At 41.3% G+C, this 25,207-nt stretch overlaps 1 protein-coding gene across 1 annotated transcript in view; it reads left to right on the top strand.

Moving 5' to 3' along the window:
• Nucleotides 1–25,207, top strand: part of CS (citrate synthase) — a gene marked incomplete in the record, with an annotated part of 801,297 nt that overhangs the window by 553,139 nt on the left and 222,951 nt on the right. Inside the window, 2 exon segments of the mRNA XM_044083715.1 lie at nucleotides 373–502; nucleotides 20,330–20,431. Of these exon segments, the coding sequence (XP_043939650.1) occupies nucleotides 373–502; nucleotides 20,330–20,431 (232 nt within the window).

Genomic DNA, 25,207 nt, shown 5'->3' with positions numbered 1-25,207 from the left:
GGGCTGTTAGTAGTTCCTTGCATGTGGCTGTAAGGATATGAAGTATTATCATTTGTGTATCAGGCCCCAGACCTTTAGAATCTGCTACTTTGGTGGTTCTGGATTATACTACTGTGGCCTGCTTCAGATGCTCCCCCTACTTCCTGTTAGGTTGTCACTAAATGCAAAATCAGTCTGATCAATTTTTGGTGTTCTCATAAGTTGTTATTCTGTTTTACTCTGTGTATTGTTGATACTTTGATTAATTTTATTATGTAGTGGTCCTTAGTGAATAAGCACCTAATTATCTTGAAGTTGGAAGCAGTTATTTTTGGTAGATTTGTACAGTTTCTCATTTATAAAGCTTTTTCATTTGTTGTTTTCCCATTCTAGTGACCATGAGGGTGGAAATGTTAGCGCACATGCAAGTCATCTGGTTGGTAGTGCTCTGTCTGACCCCTACTTGGCTTTTTCTGCAGCAATGAATGGCTTGGCTGGACCTCTCCATGGACTTGCAAACCAGGTACAAATAATGCAACTGTAAAGTGATAATCTTGACCAGTTTATGTAAGAATTGTGGATTCTGGAATATGCATATGTTACAGCATCCGTTGCTGACAAACTGATTAAATGTTGCCGTCATTTGGGATTTATTTGAATGTTTACCATGATTTGAACCCAAGCCACATAACTTTGCAAGAAGGTAATGTTTTGTGTTGTAAGTGGATACTGAGCTGTATGCTGGTTTGTGCTGGATACTATTGATTTGTATTTAGAAGAGAAATCAGTTTTTGTTGCATTACATTTGGTATGATATGTTGTGAATACAAATGCATTTTAAAGGAAGAGTTCACCCTGTCCTATATTTAAATCATCCTTTAGTTTCTTTCTCCCTGTAGTATGGTTACAGTATTTCTTAGATACCAGAAACATACCTGTACTTTATAAAAGTTTCATATCCTTGCTTTGGAATCAAAAGAAGGGAAAGCGCTCACATATTTTTTTAAACTTAACTTCTCACGGATTTTGGCAGATGGTTTTCTGTGTCTGCATTCCATACCACACACACAAATTGGGAAACCTGTAGTTTAACATGTATGGTACTATTCACAAAATCTTATCCAGTAGACTGTAAAAGTGCAAGCTTATTTAAGTCCTAGTTTATTAAGATAATGTGGGATTAGTTATGAAATTAAAATAGGCTGTGCATTGTCAGGACAATGTACTGAAAGTTGATTCCATTTCAAAAGCAGGCATCCTGGTTCATTGGGGCTGCCATGCTGTAGGAATGCCAGTTGTGGATATTAACATTATTGTAGATTGTTTTGTTTTTTTTTTGGGGGGGGGGGCTGTGCACCAGAGGGCATTTTATTTTTGTTTGCTGGTTATTCCGTGGTAAGGTTTACCTTCAGTAAATGGAAATATTGGCATTTTTCTGAGGACAGTATTGTTTGTCTTTCCGGCTTTTCCCGGTTAGGGGTCGCCACAGCGGAACTCCGGTCTGCTAATGATTGGCAGTAGATTTTTACGGTGCCGAGTTGCCAGCCTGACGCCCAACCTTCAGCGAAGGCACGCCCATTCACGCATGTCTTTCGGAGGCCACTCAACCGTGGGAAGGACATGCAGACTCCACACAGAAGGCACTCCAGCCGAGAATCGAACAAGAGAACCTCTTGCTGCGAGGCAACAACGCTACCACTGTACCACCGAGACTGATGGTTCTAAATGTCTTGACATGCACTATACTGCAGGTACTTCTCCACTTCCTCTTGAAAGTCCTAAATTTGGAGAAATGCTGCCACCAGTACAGTGAAAAAGGAGGAAGGGCTACAGAACCATTGCCTTCCCCACAGAGAAAGTTAGAATATGCAAAAGCAACCTTTAAAGGTGCAGGAAAACAGTGCCAGGAAAACATCAGTTTGGGGCAAAAATGTGATATAAAAGAACTTGAGCAAGAGGGAATATATAAATATTTGGGAATTGATGAAGGTGCAACAATAAAACATGAACAAATGCAAATAAAACTTAGTAAGGAACACTTTCGAAGACTTAAATTAATCCTGAAAACAGCGTTGACATCTAGGAACAAAATCCAAGCTATAAACCAATTTGCTCTTCCTGCCCTAACTTAGTTTTGGAGTGATTGACTGGCCCCCAAATGGGTTGGATAGATCAGATAAGAAAACAATGATGCTTCATGTTCACCAAATAATTTATAAAAATCAGTGCATACCAAGATTATATATTCCCCATTCCGAAGGAGGGATGAGCCTCCTTGTAATTGATTACATCTATAGATCTGCAATTGTGGGACTCCATACGTATCTGCTGACCTCACAAGACCCAAACAATAGTGAAAGTTTTGAAACATAAGAATAAATCTAAGATGACTTCTCTGCTTAATCTAGCAAAAACATATTGGTGTCAAGCAGGAATGAAAATCAAACTAGAAGTAGATAAAAATTGGGCAGTAACTGAATGTGCCAAAAAACAAAAGAAAGAATATAAGGTGGAAGGACCAGATGAGAAGTCAAGAAATGTGGAAAATACATAAATATAATTGCAAGTATAGAAAACTTCTGGAAGAACCTCCTGTTGATCAGGAATGACTGCAGGAATGGTTAAGGAGAGGCGAATTCAAACCAAGCGATGAAACATTAATATTGACTGTCCAGGGTAGTGGCTGCGTACATGCTGCTTTACAAAGTCCATTGAACATGTGGGAGAAACAGACAAATGTAGGTTTTGTAAAACCAAATTGGAAACAGTTGCACACCTCATTGCTGGTTGTGGCATGCTAATGGGAGAAGGACTGTATACTAAAAGGCATAATAATGTGGTAAGACTGTTCCACTGGGGATTGTGCAAACATTATGGTATTGAAGTGAGTGAAAAACACTGGAAACATGACATCAAAGAAAATGAAGTTTACATCACATGGGATCACTCAATATCAGGATCTGCAGGCAGAAACATGAGCAATGTGGAAGAAAGATACCCAAACAGTTCCAATAGTATTAGGAGCAACGGGGTCTTATAAAGAATATACAATCGTATTTAGATAGGTTACCAATACATGTAACCCCATATGAATTGCAGTAGTAGTCATTACTGGGCACATTGCGGGTGCTGCGAAGAGCACTTTTGGCTGACATCAAAGATTGAAACAATACTAATTTAATGAACTTTAATTGTACTTTGACTTAGGAATGAAGTCCGTTCCCGTCATGGTATTAGAAACCTAAAAGACTTGGAGAAATTAAAGGTTAGAAGGTTTCGAGAGGTATGCAAGATGCCCTGACTGAAATCACTGTTGCAGTGTACCAAAGCTTTGTCTTCCCTAGGTCAGATGTCCAATGCATGACCTCAGCTCGTATGCATTGAGGTATAAAAACTACTGTAAGAGCGTGCATCCTCACTGTCTTGTTGCCAGCTGAATGCACGCTGTTCATCTGTCGGACTGTTCGTTTGGTCGATAGTACGTACCTTTGCTCCTTTCGTTTATCCAGTTAAGTGCCTCGTTGAGGAACCTTCATTTTTATCTTTTAATATTTTGTTAAATTTATAGATGTCAGCTAGGAGGGGAAAGTGTGGTGTGCTAGGCCATTTCCGTACAAAGACTTGCATATCAAGTGTCTTTTTTGCCTAGGCCCTGAACACGATCACAAATATGCACCGTCTGTCAGTTGTTTGTTCTAAAAACCCTTGGGTCTAGACTTTCTACTCTCAACACCTTTCTCGAGACCCGGCACCTTAAGCAGTTGGCCCAATCCAAGATTGCTGACTAAGCTTCATCAGACATCCCTCTGTCACCAAAGAAAAAAACTTACGTGGCCTTGAACGGATTGGCAGTTCAATAATTCTTACTCCAGTGTACCAGCTAAGGTTTCAGAAGCTGCAGTTTGTCAGGCTACTTCTCAGTTGCCCACTACCAAGATCCCATCATAGGCCTGTATGGCTCTGAGTTTCTGAGTTCTTGTAGAGTGCGAATACATCTGCAGAACTGTATCTCATCATTTCAGAAGGACCTCACAGTATCCCTCATTCTAGTTTGAAAAGAAATCCCAGGTTTTCTAATAAAGGTCCGACGTGGTTCGTAACCTCCTTGTCTCATCCAGGCAGATGTTGCACCTAAAAACAAAAGGAGAATAAACGTGTGGCCTCCCCATCAGTAGCTAGAGAGGAGTGGAGGGACTTCTCACAAGGGTTATTCAAAGCTGTTACGTCTTTGATGCTTCCCTCCTCCTAGTTTCCACAGCTACAGGTTACTACTCTTCTTAAACCTACTCTTGTTTTGTCTTCCTCTGATGAGGAGCAGGACTATGGCTCTGACTATTTTCTGGACTATTCCTCTTAGCTGCATTCTCCAGGGCAAATGTCTTTCATTGAAGGATTCAGACCTGAGGCTACCCTCTATGTATGCCCAAATAAGTCAGCAAATCAATTTAAGATGGCAGAATAGAGTCCACAATAACAATGAAACATTCATAGAGGATACAGTGATCCAGACTACCAAAAGGGTCCAAATGATTAAGCAAGACTGCTACAGAATAAATGTTGCTTTTTTTGGGGAGACTATGCAGAACATGACAAAACAATTTTGAACGTCAGAGATCAGGGTGGATTGCCAAAGTGTAATTACATCCTCTTGGAGATTGGTACCCCTGCCCCCTTCTCCAGTCACACCTGTGCTTGAGGCTTTCCAGGTTGTTTTTGTCCACCTGTTCTGCACCCAATTCTCAGCAACTGGCTCCTAAGAGACCAGACAGGTTTTAAAAATCCTTGATGAACTTTAATATGTATAAGAACCATGTGGTGGCTGACCCTTCTACAGTATCTCTCTCTTCAGATTAGCACTGGGGCAGAAGCTTGAAGGACCTATGCCCTATCTACTGATAAAGATAGCAAAGCTGTGGATAGATGGGCTAAGAAAGTTTTCTCCTCTGCTACCCTTTCCTTTAGGGCAGTTATTTACCAGATTGAAATGCCAAAGTATTAAGTTTCTGTTCTTAACTCCTTAAAGTTATCTTGTGCCTCCTATGCAGACTGTAAGCAGTAGATGCAGAGCTTACATTTGCAGGCCACTCAAATTGCCAGACACAGCACTCAGTGCAGTTACAGTGCAGTGGATTTTTCTTCTAATGAAACTGCCTTGGGATCTCTCATGCAAATATATGCATGACTTCGCCGTCAGCTTATACCCAAGGACTTTACATCAAAAATTCTGGATTCACCCTTGGGCAAGTTTGGCCCTCAAGTGGCCAGTCTGCTCAAAACTCTCCAAGATCAATGTAAGACCATGGAAGACTGCAGACACATCCTACTCTCCTTAGTTCCTAGGTACCATAGGAACTACCAAGCTAAATCTACCTTTTTCATTAGAAAGGGACCCTAGGAAAGTCTAGAAACAAAGGAAGACGCCCAGGAAAAGATGCTTTGAAAAATCCCAAAGGGAACCTCCAGCTGAGAGGCTACCCATACTCCTGCAGCATCCCTCCCCCAGGCTATTCCCCATTATCCCTCTTTCTCAAAGGCTGTCACTTTCCCTGGCAAAGTGGAAAGCTATTATCAAAGACAAGTGGGTTCTCTCCATTACAGATGGCTTCATGTCTTGGGGAAAATATTCTCCATCTGCAAGGCATGCCACAACTTTCTCTAAACCGAATATCCCTTCTGACTCCCATTCAAGACCTCTTGAATCAGGGTACCATTAAGCAAGTGCCAAAAGAATTCATGGGAAAGGGGATTTATTCCAGGAGTTTCCTAGTCCCAAGAAAAGAAAGGCAGTGGAGTTGCATTCTGAACACTTACTGAAGGTATCCGCTTTCACAATGCTCTCTTCAGACTCTTCTACTTTTCATCCTCCCACAGGCTTTGTGTGTCATTAGATCTCAAGAATGACTGCCAACACATTCCCATTCATCCTTGCAGGAAATTCCTCAGGTTTTCCGCTGGCTCCTCACATTTTCAGTTTACTGCTCTGCCTTTTGGTCTTTCCACAGCCCCAAGAGCGTTTGCAAAGTGCCTAGTGCCTGTAGTACCTTTGTGCCGTACTCAATGAATTCAGATTTTCCCCTACTTGGATGATCTTATCCAGGCAGTTTCCCCAGAGATGATTCTTCAGCATCTTCAATTCACCCTCCATCTTCTGACAGGTCTTGGTTTCACTGTAAACTTCAAAAAAATCACACATGGTTCCTACATAGGACCTGGTGTTTCTTGGATGCAGGATGGACACAAAGAAAATGCACAATTTCCTGCCTTAGGAGACTTCCAAGACATCTTCTATGCATCCCATTGCTCTTCAGAGGAGATGCTAAGAACTTTGGGATTCTTTGCAAAACCACTATCTCTGTGTTGCCCCTAACCATACATTGCACATGAGGAAAATTCAGTGGTACCTGAAGTCTGTGGTATAACCACTGTCACCCTTTGGACAGCCTTATTCCCCTCCTCCCTTGTCTCAAGAAAGAGCTTTTGTGGTGGAAGGGACAGGTCATCCTCAACCCAGGATTACCTTTCACACCTTCTCTTCCTTTAACTGGTTCACACTGATGCCTTGGATGAGGCATGGGGAGTATAAACAGGATCACACCAAGTACAAGGAAAATGGCAACCCCAGTTCATGAAAGAACATGTCAACCTGAATGAAATGAGGGCTCTTCTGCCAGCTCTTCAGGTTTTCGCCCACCTTTGGAGACCAGGACCACTGCAAATGTCCATAGAAAACACTGCAGTCAAGTGGTACATAAACAGGGAGGCGCACCAGGTCTTACTAACTTTGCAGGTTAGCACAAGAGGCTTGGAATTTGGCAACATAAAAGAACATCAAACTGACAGACACACACATCCTCTTTCAGGACAATGTGTCAAGACTCTTTAAGTTGCTCCCTGGAGGACTCTAATGAATGGACTTTGAACAGAACAGTCTTCCTCAACATCACACTTCAGTGTGGCACTCCTGAAGTAGACCTCTTTGCTTTGCCAAGCAGCCATCAACTCCCCCTGTTCTGCACCAGGGACCCTTATCGCACAGCATGGAGGACAAATACTATTTCTCAAGTAGACTTGGAAGTTCATGTATGCCTCTTCTCCCACTCCTTCCAAAAATTATTCTCAGAGCACAGGAGGAGACATCCATGCTCTACAGTCTCCATTCTGGCTGAGGCAACATTAAATGTTCTTAGTGTTTCACTGTTGCAGTCCTCACCTGTGGGTTATCCCTGTTGTGGTAGCCCTCTACCGGCCCAAATACCAGAGTCACTGTTTTTCTGCATTGGCTGCTGTCGCTTGCTGACTGACGTCAGGGCGTCAGTGCTATAAAGCAAGGCAGCACATCAGTCTTTCTTGCAATGGAGCATGTAGCAGAAGCAGTTGGCAAGTGTGCCGGTCGGTTGCTACCAGAGTTCGAATTACAGCTGAAAACGTCTAAAGCTAAGTAACCCATTGGGAATCCTTTTTTCTTGCACTAACCGATGTCTGAAAACGTTAACAATTATCTCGCCTGTGGACAGCAGATTTCCACACCGAGACTTCCATTCATAGTGTGTCGCTTGTTTAGGCCCAGACCACGACGTCCCCCATTGCTGGTTCTGTGCCCTTTTTAACTCTAGAACCATTTCAGTAGTTTCTGTGACTGGACAAATCGAACCTTGCTGCAATATCTTATCTAACTGAGCTTTGACTTTATCTTACATTGCTGTTAGAACTGTTCTTACTGGTTTAACCACTGGAGTGACCTCTGGATCTAACTTCATAGAATACACAACTGGAAGTTTGCCCAATTTCATCAAAAACTTCAGCATACTCCAAAAATGGCTTCCGAAAAACTTGAACTTGGAACTGCACTCACATGATGAACAACTTTAACAAAAGAAAGCAGATTCATTCTCAAACTGTCTTTGAGACCTAGTAGAGACCTAGTAAAGACTGCACCGGTTATCAGACTATGTAGAAAAATAAGTTGCAACAGTTCTCAGCCAAATAACATGAAAGTATTACTGAACCTTTGGTTTGAATTTCTTCACCTCCATACGCAACAAGTATGGAGTTAACACTGCTGGTTACATTGAATTGTTCATTGGTTCTCAGCTTTGAAAATGTGTTTGCTGATATAACATTGCACTTAGATCCAGTGTCGACTCTGATCTCTCTAGATTTCCCATTGATTAGAATCGTGAAAAACACTTAGCTCCTTGTCAGTAAGTTTACTGCATCAACTCTTCTTCCCAGTACTGATACACCATCGATGTAAAAAGCTGTTTTGGCTCTACATGATCAACTTGCGTTCTTGTGTAACCTTTCTTTACAGTTGTGTGAAGCTTACTTTATTTGCAAAATTTTTGAAAGTGGTACCATTTCTTACACTTATGGCATTGCTGACCATATGCTAAACACTTCTCTCTTTTAGACTCATGATTTGCACCACAATTGCAACAGTTAAAAATAAAGCTAGACTTTGGTTTTGCTGACTCACGTGTGTTGCACTGAGCTGGTGGAGCTTGCACTTTTCCTGGAACTCTGGAAAGCTTTGCACCCTCTTTGGAAATCCTGTGGCTGCCTTTTGCTTAGGCCTGTTTCTGCTTGCAACGTGTGGCATACTGTCTACGTTTGCTCTGGAGTTTACTGAAACCATGTTTTTGACACTTGTAAGCATGCTTGTATGCCTTTCTGTCACCTCATGGATCTGACAAATCTCTATTGCTTTGCCCAATGTCGTATCACTGTCACGAAGCAAAATCTTTCTCACTGCAGCGCTATTAATACCACATACAAGTCTATGCTTTATCAGCTCATCTTTCAAGTCACCAAACCGACACATTTTAGCCTTGTTCTTTAAGTCGGTTATATAATTTTATTTTTGTTTTGTTTTATTTTACATTTGTTAACCGGGGATGTCTGACTGGACACAGGTCCATTTTCAGCGGAGGCCCAGGGAAAAAAGCTCCACATAACACTAACAATGAATACATCCAAGAATACAAATAGACATACATAAGCAAGCATTGACAATTTCTAAGTAGTTGCAATAGTGAATGATGCATAAAGAAAAGCTTGAGTAACTTTTTATTTTTTTCAGTAGAAGGTTGCTCGTTCTGTTCAGAACTTTATATTAGATAAACAGGTCTAATGGCTCTGTAAAGGACTTATCATTGGAATAGTTGGATCATGATGGATTCCTAGCAACAGTGCAGAGTATGGATTAACCTGAGGAGTAGCCCGAGCAAAGCCAGTTATTTAAGTAATGGGTTTTTAGGAGTTTTTTTTTTTTAATTGGAAATGGGAGGTGACGGAAGTTAACTGGATTGGGAGTGAGTTCAAGATGTTGGCAATGGAGCAGGCAAAGAGAGATTTCCCAGCTTCATTTTTATGCTCGATGACGCTGATTAGGTTTTGATTATTGGATCTTAAGACTCTAGTGGTGGTATAGTGATGTATTAAGTGCTGAAGGGCTGGGTTTTTTCTGGAAGGTAGTAGAACTTGTGAGCTATTAAGAGTTGGTTGAGTAGGAGTAGCTGAGGTAGCTCAAGCCAATTTAGTTGCTTGAGGGCAAGGCAGTAATGGGATCTGTGGCAAACTTGGCAACTGCACATTTCCCCTGGTTTCTGATTTCTTGTGTAAAACAAATGCCTCTCTAATGTAAAGTTTGTCTGTGGGTTGCACATTTCTCTGAACTTACACTTTATAAACACTCTGGGTCCTCTGGATTCAGCTTGCACAACAATATGGGGATCTGCACCCTCACCTTCACATACTGCTGGTGCATATACAAACGAACGCTCTCTTTCTATAGCCTCAGATCCTGCTAGATTTGGCAAAATGAATGCCCTTGTGCATGCTCCTCTAGCTGCATAAGCTGCTTGTATAAAAATATCATACTCCTGTTCAGTTATTCTCCAGTTCGCTGATCAAACACAAGTGGTTGAGGTTTTTGAAATCAGTTTGCCATATTTAACACATACCAGCGAAGGGTCTTGCAAATGTATACAATTGTACAGACACACACACACACACACACACACACACACACACACACACACACACACACACGCATAAGTAATTGGAATAAACACAATTTGGTCAATGCTTTTGTGCCCTGTACCTGTACTTTCTCTAAGCTTATTGGAATTGTGTGAATGAATAAGCATGTAGTGCTTTCAGTTAACTGAACTTTGCAAAATAAACTTCTCGGGCTTATCGATGCTTTATTGCACTGTGTGAAATAACTTTTCAGATTTCTCACTGCTTCAATATGCTTTGCGAAATAGCTTTTAAGTTTCTCTATACTTTATTGTACTTTGCAAAATAACTTTTTAGATTTTTTCAATGCTTTATGAAACTTTTTAATGCTTTATGGAGCTTAACAGAATAGTTTCTTGGACTTTGAAATGTTTTATGCAATTCTCGATAGGTAAAGGCAGAAATGCTAAAATCATCAGCTTTCAGAATTGGTAAAGCAAAAATGCTAGTCATTGATCAACATTCACTATGCATGCGAAATCGATAAAGGCAGAAATGCTGAAGTAATCGCTTGAAATTTTATCGATAAAGGCAGGCATGCTATAGTCATGCACCTTCACTTAAAGTAGGCACTTTAAGATACATTTGAGAACTTTGCAGTGCATCTGAGCAATTCATGAGCACTGTGATACTCTTGTAATCTTTTGTAAAACACCTTTCTTTAATGCAAGAACTCATCAAGCAACTGTACAATGCAAATAGTAAGACTTTTGTTGCCCAAATTCATTGCCTTTTGACGTATCTGCACTTTTTTAAAATGACTAGATCCAATATACTGAAATGTCCCCAAAATGACAGCATCTTGCTAGCCAACTCCTTACAGTAGAAAAGGTACTATGTAATGGTGGCACTTTGCGAACAGACACACCCAGCACAAGAACTTTCTTTAAATAACCATGCTTTGACTGAATTACACGAGATAATTGCACTTTACATACAGTGAACTCTTTGAAATACATGCACAGTAATGAGCACACATTGTAAGCACTTTTACACATTCTGAGATCCTTTGATTAACTTTAATTACACCTTTGATACAATACGAAGTTGTAGTTATGCCCAAACACAGCACTTTGCGCAAACATAGCAGTCACCTTTCTTTATTTTACTTACTGCTCTTTTCTTTCATTTATTATATTCTTTTTGTTCGTTTGAGTCCTTTCTTTTCTTTGCCCAGCATACTTTTTGGCTTGTTTTACTCTAAACATGCCCAATTCTTCCTTAAACATGCTCGTTTCATCAAGTACTTTTATCTTAAACGTTTTCTTTAGTTAAACTTTTTTATGCTTTCCACTTGCTTGATAATGCAGTTTATGCCCTTGTAATGCCTTTTTTTGCCTCTTTGCATCGAGTAAATAATTCATATTGCTTTTCATTACCTTTCATTCTTTCTGGTTTTTGCACCGTTTTCTCTCTATTTTGTCTTCGCTGTTGTCTTTACATCTATTGGCTGCAAATGTTCTTCTCATTTCCATCCCTGTTCTGACATCATGTCGCTTTCATGTTACATGAATAAATGAGTCTTTGTGGGCTCTGTTTATTCAGCTTTATTCTATACAAACACATCACGGTAAAGGCTTATTTTACTGTGACTAAGTAACTTGTATGCAAACTAACTGCTTCGATCATACATGCTCACTCACTGGCTGCTTCTACAAAATGGCATTATGGATTGGACTTGTCTGGAATTTATATGTGCATGCACAGACTCGCATGCTTCTTAGACACAGCACACACACGCTACACTCTGATCTACACCTGTGGATGATTGAATTTTATTCCCTCAAAGACTCCTCTTCTCTGAAGAGGCTGTGCATGTCCTACAACAAGCTAGGAGACCTACTACTAGAAAATCTTACACTGTTTTCCTACTGGTGCTGCAAGCATAGTCAGGATTCACTCTTAGCGCAGGTTTCCTTGGTACTGCAATACTTCACAAGCTTCTTTGATCAGGCTTAGCCTACTTGTCTATAAAAGTTAATTTGTCTGCTATCATTGCCTGCCTCCCTCTTTAGCCCTCCACTTATGGCTAAGCCAGAGGTCAAGCTTTTCCTTGGGAGTTCTGCATTTTACCCCCCTCCACTGGAAACCCATCTCTTCTTGACTCATTTTAGCCTTGTTCTGTAAGTCAGTTATATAATTTTATTTTTGTTTTATTTTATTTATGTACTTGTAAACCATCCTCCTTTTGTGCTTCTCCTCTGCCAGAAAGATGTCTTACCTACAAACTCTGGTGGTCATTCCCCCTTTTCTCGTTTTTCACAGAGACAGGGTGACTCTCGGGGCTTTAACCCATCCTTCGTGCCTAAAGTAGTGAACAAGCTGTGAATTATCTTCCGACCTTCATCCCACTCCCCAAAATAGGGGGGAAAAGAATCTTATATTCTGTAGACATTCACAGACAACTCAGATTTTACCTGGACAAAACTAAGTCCTTCAGAAAGACTGACCAACTGTTTGTATCCTTTATGGACCTGTAAGGTAGGACATCCAGTCTCCAAACAAACTATTGCAGCTTGGATTTCAAAGGCCATTTCTTTTTGCTACTCCCACGATGTCAAGACCTTATCTTCCTGTCCTAAAGCACATTTCACTAGGGAAGTCACTTCCTCAGTTGCTTTTCACAAAGGGTTAGACTCCAGGTCTATCTTGGAGGCAGCCACTTAGTCCTCTGTATACACCTTTTCCAAACACTACGAAATTGATGCTTTCTCTAGGTCCAAAGCAGCCTTTTCTAGGTCAGTCCTCTCTGGACTGCTGGACAGTTCCTAATAGCCAAGCACCCTTCCTTATTCCATCAGTTCTGGGAATCACCCATATGTCTGGAGTACTGCAACAGTGATTTCAATCAGGACATAGTACAGTTATTTAAGAACTTGCCATAACAGTAGATGTACTGATCACTGTTGCAGTATTTCATCCCTCCCCCTCCATCCCTTTTCTCTTACTTCCATATTTAGTTCTCTCCCGCTCTGTTCTAGCCTTTGCTCTCTTAAATAGATATGAGTGAGACTTCTTACCAGTTTGAGCTACAACCCTCCTAACTGACCAGTCTCCTCTCTCTCTGTAGTTTTCAAGGCGCTAGCGTGGCAATTGCCTGAGGATCCATGCTCGTGTATCTGCCTTAATACCCTAATGCATCCAAGCTGAAGTCTTATGGCAGACTTGCAACCTAGGGAAGGTAAATCTTTGGTACCCTGGCAGGACATTAGCGGTGACAGCCCACGTCAGGAATACTGCAGCAGTGATTAGCAAGACATCTACTTTTATGGTAGGTTCTTACACAGTTGTACTTTCACCCAGCAGTCCATCTGTCTGATGCCTGTCTTGGGTATTCTGTAAGATGCCACAAGTAGGACACAGAAGAATCAAGATACTGTGACCTCTTTACAAAAAGATGACCAGATAAGCAAGACATGCTGAGGAGTACTTGATACAAGCACAGAACTTACAGCTTTGTTTTTGCTGGGGGAATCCTGCCTCCTTGCACCCCCAAGTATACCATCTGCAGTTGGATTGCTTAAGATTTGCTTTAGAGATTTCAGTTGCAGACATCTACTTTTGTTCCTTTTAGAACTTCATGGTCCAGAACTAGGTAGGTAGTGTGTAACACTGCATAGGATTGAGCTGTCTGAACAGCTGATTGTAGGATAGTAATGTATTTGTAGTTTTGGATGTGTCCTACAGCTTTCAGCAATGACACTGGAATGACCTTCACTGACGGTCACTTCAGTGTGTGTTATCTTGGTCTGAGAAAGATGAGCATTTGAACGTGGAATAAAAAAGGCAGACCATTATAGCTGTGGTGAAGTGTTGTTATCCTTCACAGCATTTGTTTACTGTAATGCAGAGAAGCCAACATCAGACATGTTTCTTGGTGCAGGAACCAGGGCTGTTGAAAGTCCCGCTGGCCATCAATGTACCTTCTCTGGCATATCCCAGCAAGATTGATGCCCCAGAAGCTGGGGTCACAAGCTGTTTCAAGTACATTGTCAATCCTGTGGTGGCCCCCACATCACCTTTAATGCATGCTACCCTAGCCCCCCTACATCTTACCTTAAAAAAAAAAAAACTTTCTGGAGCACTACCACTAAAGAAGACAGGCTGAAACTCACACACAGCACTATATATGTCCACTTACCTGACAACACCTGGCAAAACAGGTGATCAACAAAACAGACTGGCACAGAAGAGCCTGCATTTCATTCTGTCGAATAAATGAACATTTGACAAAATTAATTGCACCCGTGTATAATTGCCCTTGTAGTCTGTGTTGTTCTGAAAAGGGTCTCACTGAGCAGTCCCCTTTCCCAGGTGAGCGATAGAGGTAGCCAGATGGGTCAAGAGAAGTCCAGTTGTCACATCAATGAATGTGATATGGTTCCAGATGATTTATACCAGAGAATGCAAGAGACCTCAGACATATATTCTTGAGGTAAACAGTTTAAGTTGCTGCTCTCAAGAAAATACTTTCACATAGTCGCCCATTTTTATTTTTTTGATTGTCACAAGGAGGCTGGTTGTATTCTTTGGATCTTTTGGCTGTTTCTGTTCATATCGATATATCTGGGTGATCCCAAAAGTTTCTTGCTGCTATGTAGTGGATTCAGTCATCTTTTCGTGACTTTTCCCTTCAATCTAACCTCCACTCCCAGGGTGTCCAGAAAGTGCATATCCATAGTAGTGACCCATTTTCAGCTCCAGTGCGTCAAGTTTACCCCCTTTCCTGGATAGTTGGCACCTAGTTGCACCACTGGCTCCATAACCGTACTTTTCTCAAGGGTTTATTCCTTGCAAGTGATACTAAACAAGGGCGAAGTCCTGGGTAAGTCCATCTCTGCTGCTAACCTTTTGTAGGCTAGTCTCACTTCAGCAAACATGTTACAAAGAGAAAGTAACTAGTTGGCCAACATTTCCCTGTAATACACACTGGAGTACATCAAACCCACACCCAGGAGTGGGACTGCCCCCCCAAGTATATATACCAACTCTGAGATTGCACTACAGTTGGGGAATTATTATTGGTTTGAGCTGCTCTGTTCCTTTGGTGTGCTTGCTGGAACTTTAGCTCTTGTGAGCCTTAGACAAAGGAGTCTAGGGGGTTCCTCAGCAGCCCTGCCACTTTTGTATTAGTGAGCACTTTTCTGCCAAAAGGAAGTGAAACGTTCTAGCTTCCGCTCTCTAGTGTGAACTGTAGTCAGGCATGGTCTAAGCATGAAGGGGATAGCCAGAGAAAGCTTTGGATCCAAGTTAGTCCAGAAGTTGGATTTCCTACTTTTAGACAAGTCCGTGGAGTAAGGGATACAGTTGCAACATTGGTTATCTACCCAGACGTCAGCTGTTTTGATGAGTTCTGTTGAGCAACTTTTCTTGTTTCACTGTTGAACTCCTGACTTATGAGAGTTCCAGTTGTGGAAACCCTTGGCTGGCCCAACTACCACAGAATATTTTTTAGCTTCTCCTGAAGCTGGCAGGCTCCCTGTCTCACTGCTTTGAGTATAAAAGGAGTCAGCCAGCACCATGATCCCATTTCTTTCTTGCCATTGGAGCCTGAAGCTGAGTGCTAGTCAGTGCATCATTTGGTCTGCACCAGAGAAAAAAAGACATCTAAAGCTAAGTACCCCATTGGGGGATTTTTCATATGCCTTTTGACTAATATCAGAGAAAGTTAATTGTCTCCACTGTGGCAAACCGATGGAACACTGGGGCTTTTATTCTTTTTGTGTGACTTGTTTGGGGCCAGAACACAGTGTTTGTCATTTTTCAGTTCGCTTTATTGGCAGAACTGTCAGGTCTAGGGCTGAGATTCTAGCCAAACATTTCACTTGACTCATCAGGACATTTGCGTGTCATGTCATCTGCCAGTCGAGCTGATATAGAGCTTCCTAGGCAAAAAAGGAAAAGTACTTCAGATTTAGGACCTAAGATGATGATTGTTTGCTATCAGCCAGTCCTCCTAGGCTTGTGATTGTTGAAGGTGAGGCCCCTCCAATGACTGAGGTGATGGCATAGGCCTCTATTGTGAACTGTTTAGAGTCCAGTTTGCCTCTGGGTCCCACTACTTCCTTACAAGCTGAAGAACCTGGCTTGTTGGTTGGGCCAGGGCCACTTAACAGGCTCTGACTTCCAATGACTGCTCTTCACATCATCAGGGATTGCCTCAGCCTAATGCTCCCGGGAGTCGGTTTGTCCAGGTACTAGTGCAGAGGTCAGCCCTGGGCCAAAACCTAAGGCTATTCACAAAAAAGCTACACCCAGCTTACTTCAGCCTAGGCTTAACTAACAAGACCTAGTGAGGTTGGGAGAATGATTTGATTTCTTTGGTCAGATCCAGATACCTCCTTCCCCTTGAAACATCTCCTATTAAAAGAGAGGGATACCCCACCCAGAGGAATTTTCTGACTTTTTTTTTTTTTTTTTTTTTTTTTAACTCAGATGATGATTTTGATCATGTTGAATCCACCCTTGAGGAGGGTGCAGCTATGTTTTCCTCTGGGTATTCTGACTCTTAAGTAAGACCTTGCCTCAGCCTCCCCATCCCACCCCCCACCCTCCAAAGGATATTTCCTTTGGTGAGACATTGCATGCCCTGAGGGAGCTCTTCAAATGGGAAGAAGAGGATTAGGGAATCTTTTTAATCTCCATGAGCATAAACCCCCTTGCAGTTTCCCAGTCTTGGAGGTGGTAGATGATGTCTTCCTAAATTCTTCTTTGCAACCAGATTCTCTGACCCCTGCCCCTCAAAGGTCTGATAGATTTTGCAGGGTTTTAGATTCCCACAAACACCTTTAAGAACCCAGTGGTAAATCCTGAAATGGTGATTCCATGCCGTAAGAGAGCAAAACCTCTCTCTTCCAAAAACCCTTTGCCTACCGACAAGGAAAGAAAAGCCTTAGACAGGTTTAGAAAAAAGTCTACACTTTGGCTGCCTTCATCTTGAGGTCCTTGAACTGACCATTGTATGTGGTGAAGTGCCTGGAAACCATTCTTGAAGAGATGAAAGAAAAAACTGATGGTGATTGAAAAGAACTCTTTCCAAGGAATTAATGGAGCTATCTAACTCCTGCTGCTAAACATGCTCTGCACTGTGGCTATGATGCCTTGAAAGCCTCCAGCAGGGCAGCAGCCACAGGATCCGTTATTAGAAGGACCTGCCTGGCTGAGGGAGCAGTCCTTTCCTGAGCATGTCAAATCCAGTCTCCTAGATTCCCCCTTTGACAAAGATTTTCTTTTGGGTCCTAAGACTGAAGGATAAGACCAAGTCCATACAAACGGTCAAGAACTTCCTTCAGGTCCAACCCCTCCCCCTTGATTCAGCCAAAAATATCCTTCCAAACATTGGTCTTTTCCAACCCCCCCCCCCCAGTCTAAGCCTAGACAAACCTCTTGGAGAAAGGAGCCAAAGACCGCACTAGTGGCCTAGACAGTGCTAGTCAGCCCCTAGTAGGCCTTCAGGATCACATCCCCATGGACCTAGCAGGAAGCAGCCGTAGCTCTTGCATGGCGCACCCCCCCCCCCCAAGTTTTCTACCAGAACTCGACTCTTATTACCGGGGATCTGTAGGTGCTAAACATCATTCAGAGAAGTTACAAACTCAAGTTCAAACAACCCTTGATTCACTCAGGGTTCCCAGATATTCTTCCAAGTCAAAAGACAGAGGCCTTGACCCAAGTAGAGCTTCTGTGAACTCAAGTCTGTGTGGAACACGTACCAGAATCCTTACAACGGAATTTTTTTTTTTTTTCTCCTCCAGTCTTTTCCTAGTTCCCAAAAAAGAAGGTACCTGAAAGTCAAGTCTAGGCCTGTTGAGGCTCTACAGATTCTTATAGGTCCCAAAATTCAAAATGCTAACCTACAAAACCTGTTACCCATGATTACCCCCAATGCCTTCATGGTACCCTTGCATCTAAAAGATGCATAACTCCATATCCCCATAGAAAAATCACACAAGGTTTTTTTTTTTTTTTTTCCAAAATGTCTTTATTGCAGTTTTTAGGTTACAATATGTAAGACATTATACAGTAAGATACGCACACAACATGCAACAAAACATAACATTCTATATACAAAGATGTCACTTCAAAATTCCAGTTTTTGTACTAACCACATATTCTGCAGTGATAAGAAGATAAAATACTACCATTAGTTGTTTATTACATATATTAGGGAAAGTCAAACTAAAACCTCTTTATAATAGGGTATGTGTTTTTTTAATCAACTTATCTACGCAGATATTTATAAAATGATCAAATATGAAAAGCTTATACTTCCTAAATCTAAAGGTGGGTTAGGGTTACCTGATTTTAAATTATACTACATTATTATCCAGGCATATAAACTATATCAAATCTTAAATTATGTATCAAACACAAACGTATGGTTCCCCCTTATAGACTAGAATTTGGTATGAACAAATTAAGACACTTGGGTACAATTCTAGGGCTCTCCTATTCGTAAACTTAAACCAAAACTCTGTTTTTGTTAAGAATTTACATCCACTTATTAAACAAATGGTTTTAACTACTCAAAAGCTCTTTTCATGTGTACAGTTATTAAATGCCCTAATACACAGAAGGTTCTTGACACTTCAGAGCAGGTGCAAGGCACTTTCAAGTTTGTCCCCTGCCCTTTGGCTTATGTACTCCACCCAGGGTCTTCACAAAATGCCTAGCCCTGGCAATAGCCTTCTGCAGGACAAAGAGAATTCAGATTTACCTTACTTAGACTATTGCCTTGTTCAGGCAGCAGGCCTAGAAAAAACTCAAAGTAGACCTGCTTTATACCCAACACTTACTAACTTTAGTGGGGTTCATCAGTACATAAAAATCTCAAACCCCACAAGCAGGATTGCGTTTCTAGGAGCCTTACTGGACTCAGCTCTTTGTTTTCCTTCCTCCAGATAAGGTTACCTTTCTAAACCTTTACTTCAGAAAGGTCTTGGACAGGAAATACCTCATAGCCAGAGTATCCCAGTGGCCTGGGATACATGACCTCTTGCACTCTTATGATTCCCTTGGCCAGACTGCATATAAGACAACTGCATTGGTATCTCAAAACTGTGTGGTGACATTCCCAGTCTCTCATCTTCAGAATAAAACTGCTTCCTTGCCTCAGGAAAGAGTTTGCCTGATGGGCCCAAGCATACTCACTCAGTCCAGGCCTTTCCTTCAGGTACATCCATCATCACCAAACTCTAACAGATGCATCAGAGATGGACTTGGGAGCCCACTTCAGCGACCTGCAAACTCGAGACAAGTGGGAGTCCAAGTTCAAAAACACACAACAACCTAAAAGAACTAATGGCAGTCCAAAAATGCATGATTGCCTTCCAAAAGAATTGAAATTCCGGAGTCTTCCTGGTGAAGACAGAGACAATACCACGGTTATGTGGTACATATACAAGCAGGGGGGATGTAGCGGTTTTCCCCATTGAGGCTTATCCATAGACCTTTGGTTTCTTCTGAAAGGTACTCGGTCAACTAGTGGATCACGTTAGCTGGAGCCTGTCAGACTCCTATGAGTGACAACTACGTCGAGAAGTGTTTCTCAGCATAATCGAAAAATGGGGAGTGCCGCAAATGGACCTTTTTGCCACCAAAGAAAATGCTTATTTAAAAAGGTTTTCCTTCAAAAACAAAATGAAGTCAGCCTGGAAGACTGATGCCTTTTCCTTTTCTTGGACAAGCCTATTCCTTTGTGCCTTTCCCCAATACCTCTGCCACCTAGGGTATTGCTGAAAATAAGGGTAAGCCCGTCTTCCTCCTTCACACTTGTTCTGGAATAGAGGGTCCCAGACTTCTGACCTCAAGGACACACTGGGGGACTCCTATTTGTTGGGGGCAAGAAAGTGCTGAGGACATGGCACCTGCTGACTCCTTTATTTCCAAATGTTGTGATGTCTGTAGGGCATCCGCCGGCTTCAGGAGAAAGGGAAAATGTTCTCTGGTAGTCAGGCCATCCAAGGGCTTCCACAGTGGGAAATCCCACAAGTCAGGACTGCAGCAGTGAATACACTCCATCTACGTTTATGGTAAGTGTACACAACTGTACTTTCCTTCAGTAGTTACAGATTTTTCTTTACTCTTCACATTTTATTACATGATTTTCAAGCTAGTCATTTTGAGTGTCTTATTTGTAGAGGCATTAAGAGAATGGATCTCATCTGCTAAGGGAAAGTGAAAAAATGAGAAATGATTCCCTATTAATTTTAGAGTGGCGCAGAGTGATTAACATTTTACATTTCTGTATTCATTGTATGTCTGAATTATCTAAACATTATATGTGTTGTTCACATCCAAGTGATATTAGTTTGATTTTTTTTTTTTGTAGGAAGTACTTGTGTGGCTGACACAGTTACAGAAGGAGCTGGGAACTGAGGTGTCTGAAGAGAAGCTAAGGGAGTACATTTGGAACACACTTAGTTCTGGTAGGGTAAGTATTAAAGGTAATTATTTCTTGGTCTTATCCTTTTGGGATATGCATTTTTTCTTTAAATATCATTATCATTGGTATGAACAGACTATTGATTTGTATTTTTATGCAAATCTATGCAGTCCATGCACATTATACAAGCTTAAATGATTTACAAAAATTTGAAAATGTGAACTATGCCAGCAGGAATATGTTGCAGGTCTGCCATGTCCATAGGATTGTGCGTCTAGATTACTTTACCTCAGATGGCAGTTTCTTTATTGCTTTCACATTTCAGCAGGGAATTCCATTACTTTACCATTTTTCCTACTGAATTTGAACTCTCAAGTTTTTCTCTAAATATTTGGGCTGTATTCTGTGCCCCACATGTTTTTTTTATTTAGTTCATTTCCTGTATTCTCAACATTTTTAGATTACATCTCACCTCCTCTCTTCTTCCACTATAAATGTTCTTGCCTGCTCTCCTCAGCTGTTCACATCTTGGTGGCCCGACTCTTATCACCCAATGTGTCTGGGAAGACTTCTCTGCATGAGAGTGGTAGAGCTCTGCCTCTGTGTCCTTGGTCTAGACCTTGGTGTTCCCTTATCTTTTTTGAGGGGGGCATCTAAGAAGGAATGTATCTGTTCTGTCTCTGGGTGTTAACACCCCCTGTGAGGTGACCTTAAGGCCCACAGTGATGGATGCTGGCTTTAGGCTGGCTGTCTTCTCTAAGGTTCCTGGGGACTTTCTATTGAGAACTCCAAAAGTTTCCAAGAAGCATTTCTTAGGGAATGCTTTCTGTGGCTTAATTCCCCACCCATTCTCTATGCTTTCTTAGTAGGATTAACAACACCTGCTGGCTCAGTATGTTCTTTAACCCAATGAATCTCTTTTCTTTGTAATAGACGTCATTTACACATCAAAGCAGCTCCTTTTCTACCTTCAAAACTGGCCAGGTGATTGATTGGGAAACTAAATTTATGCCAAGAGGTTTTTGGGGATGCTGTTTTGAACAGAAGTGGCTATTAACAGTCATATTATTAATTTTGTGGCATAGCTAAGGTTCTTGATTCTATTCTATGGCTGTCAGCTTAGTGTACTAACCTGTGAGGAATTCCCTGGCTCCAGGCCCATAGATTGCCTTTTTGAAGAAATGCACCTTTGTTTTTGGGTTGCCTTGGCTACTTCTGTATGGGTAAAGGTCTGTTTGGGGTTACAATTGGCCCTCCATACTTTCTGATCTCTCATTGCTAAGGATAGACTTGAGACCTAAAGTTAGAGTTTCACTGAACCTATATTGCACCTTCCATTCATATTTATCTTGCTCACTTTGAAGGATAAATGTCATGCAGTAGGAGTTTGGCTGACTTGTTTCATAATTAACTCCGTTAACATGTGATCTTGCTGTGAGCCCTTCTGGCTGGAGTCTGTTCTGTCATTTCCTTCCCTTATATTCTTGATGGTCTGATAGCCTGCTGTCTTGTGGTGAAGGATGTACTTCTGCCATTTCCCCTTGGAGAGAGTAATTCTCTTTCCTGTTTCTGGGAAGATGGACTTCAAACCTGAGTGCTGACTACAGTACTCATTACTGTGAATAAGATGTTTTGATCAACCTGTCGAGGGCACCCACCCAGTCTCCTGTAAATGGAGCAGAGCAGCCATTAAGGCCATTTTTTTCTGGATTGGGTCTCAAGGCTGGAGTGCTTCAAAGGCATACTTTGTCTACCTGCAGAGAACTTTTGGTGTGGAATGTTTTTCAGTTTCCATCTCTTGCTATTCAAAAGTTTCTTGTTTTTTTTTTTTTTTTTTTTTTTTTTTGTAGACAGCATTTCTTTTGTGGTTTAATTTCAAATGCCCTAGTTATGTTTATAAAGATTCCAGTAGTAATGAATTCATCATTTATATTACTGTATATGGATTTTGTTGCAGTGTGTAGGGCTGTTGTAGTACTGAAGACATTTCTGAAAGTGTTCGTCAGACAGGAGGCTGTAATTGTTAATGCAGTTTGAATGACTGGTTGAAAAAATCCTTTACAAGTATTTAGGCTAGAGGGCAATGAGCAGAGATTGGTAGCAAATCCTTAAAGGTCTTAGAGAAATAAATTGTAGATGTATGTAATTGGTTTTGCAGTTTTATCTGCAGCTTTCCTGAGGAAAGTAGGGTGGCAAAAGGATAATTTTGAAGAGGAGTATTTCAAATTTTTTAGAAGGTTGCTAGTTTCTTTTACTGAGATTCCACTGAAGTGGAATATTGCAACATATTCAGCAGTGGGGGTAAAGTTGTGGTTGGGGGTTAATATTGGATGGTGGGTGAGGGTAATTTTGTGTGCTGAAATCAGTTTGTGATATTCTGTATAGAAGAGGTGAAAGATTTATATTGTACATTAAACAAAAGATCTTTATACTAGAAACTTTTCTGGTATTCTTAAATGAACTGCCTGATACTACAGGCATTTTGTGCAGTGTGTCTCGTCTGCTAGCACTCCTATCAAATCAGAATGGTGGCATCATCATATAGTTGACATTTGATGTTCTCAAGTGTCTCACAAGTGTGCCTTGTACACCATAGTGCATTATCTAGTACTGGCTCAACATATATACTGTGTAGCAAGACAGGGCAGCTGACTAAGGTGTTTTGTATGCAACTCCATAGTAAGGTGTGATGTACCTTAATATGCTGTCACCACTCTTTGAGGTCAACCATCTTGCCTGAGAGTGATTCATAAAATCTCACTCCCTGACATGATGATATACAAGGAGTTATTACTATATTATGACAGTGGAGGGATCTGATGCTGTCCAAGACTTTAGCTGGAGATGGTTGGCATTACTGGAAGGGGGTGGACTAGTTTAGGTGTGATAGCAGGTTTGCCTGCATCACTCAAGACTTAGGTTGCCTGTACGTTTTCCCTGTCACGCAGCAGAGCTTTTTTTTTCATTTTTTCAACATTTACTCAACTCTGAAAGATAGACAGCGTATTAACAAGTGTGTGGGGGGTACTGTGCTGCCAGGATAGACAGCATGTTAACAAGCAAGGGGTTTACTGTGCTGCCAGGATAGAAAGCATATTAACAACTGAGGGAGACTACTGTTCTGCTAATGGCAGAGCTGTCAGATAGTGTGTCGTTGGATTCCCATAGATTACCCATGAGATCAGCATATACTCCAAAAAAACATTTCTTTCTGAATGGCTTGCATTCAAGGAGGGATTGACTTGCATATATACTGCATGCAACCAGCACAGCGAGGTAAGACACTGTACCATATCTTACCCTATTGCACTGCTACTTTTATGAATCGGAGCAGACTTTAGAGCACTATTCACTGTTTATAGATATTGCCTGTATTGCCACATCTTACAACAGATAAAATAACACCAACCAGTAAAATCAAAACCACTATCTGTCTGAGCATTAACAGCACCCGAGTGGCTTCCTCCATAGAATTAAAGATAACCCAAGAAGACCTGTCTTTACACTGATTAAACTCTTTCTAAATGGGATTACATACCTGATTTCTGGAGCTGGACAGCTTTAGTTCAAAAGTAGTACAAGGCCCATGTGTGATGCATCTTCAGTCCCATTAGCCTTATATTTATTGGTTGTAAAGTTTTGAAACGTTATGGTAAAACTTCAAAACTGACACAGATAATATGATTTTTTGATAGGAAGCATATAAGCTCATCAAGTAGAAATCATGTCTTATCAATCTCAACTTTTTTGAAGAAATAACTGAAGCCTTTGATTAAAGGCGTGCTGTGCAAACTTTCTGATTGGACTTGCAAAGCCCTTCAGCACTGCTGAGCATTAGGTTATCTTTGACATATTAATATTAGTAAATGTCAATAGGTATGTAGTCCAGTGTGGGAGTCAGTGGCTAAATTATACACAACCATCTATTCTAACCTGATGTGTTTTTCTGTCCCAGCTTGCATGAGCAGTGCTGTCTCAGATGGATGTGCATTTGGCTCCATTTTCTTGACTGTTTTAAACTAGGCAAGGGTCTGTAGATAATAAAAATATACAGACTAATATATCTATAAAAGATGCCAAATATCTTCATGAGGGCCTCTACGAAATGCACATTGTTATTCGTAATCTCATTTGCCACTGTTATCGTTCAGACGTGATTGCATGGCTCAGGCATTGGAGATGGTCTAAACTGTTTTGTAGTTTATGTAATATACATTTCTTTTGGGGTCCACTTCCTTCACTCTATCCTTTTTCCTCCCTGCTATTGTTTTAAAAACAAAAAAGCGAGAGAGAGAGAGAGAAAGCATTTTGCTAATGTTCTTCGTGTTTCACTGTTGCAGTCATTACATTTGGGTAATCTGCTGGAAGGTTGCCCTCAGTCGGCCTGAATAACAAAGTGTTGGGTCCTGTGTCGGGTGCTGTCCCTTCTTCCATGATGTCAGGTCGTCAGGGGTATTAAACATGCAGCCGACGCCATTTTCATCTTTCTGTCTTGCCGCGCGGTGCCCGAAGCAGAAACAGTTCGCAAGTGCCAGTGGGCGGACTCCTGAAATTTTCGTTTTCGAGTTTCAGAACCGAAGTCTTCAACCTAAAGCTAAGTACCCCGTTGGGGAAACTTTTTCTTGCTCCTTACCGATGTCAGTAAAAGTTAATAATTGTATTACTTGTGGGAAGCAAATACCTCATAAGGATTTTCATTTATACTGTATTCCTTGCCTAGGCCCTGGCCACAACGTGCCTTGCTATCGGTTTTGTGCTAAATTTAATCAACGCACTATTAAGCGTCGGTATATTTTTGCATCTAAATATTTTGGCTCAAGATAG

Source organism: Protopterus annectens, chromosome 9.part0 (assembly GCF_019279795.1).
Source record: "Protopterus annectens isolate FY-2018-M chromosome 9.part0, PAN1.0, whole genome shotgun sequence".
Taxonomy (NCBI): domain Eukaryota; kingdom Metazoa; phylum Chordata; order Ceratodontiformes; family Protopteridae; genus Protopterus; species Protopterus annectens.
The sequence above is the reverse complement of the archived record's forward strand: the minus strand, read 5'-3'. Positions and strand labels throughout refer to the sequence as shown.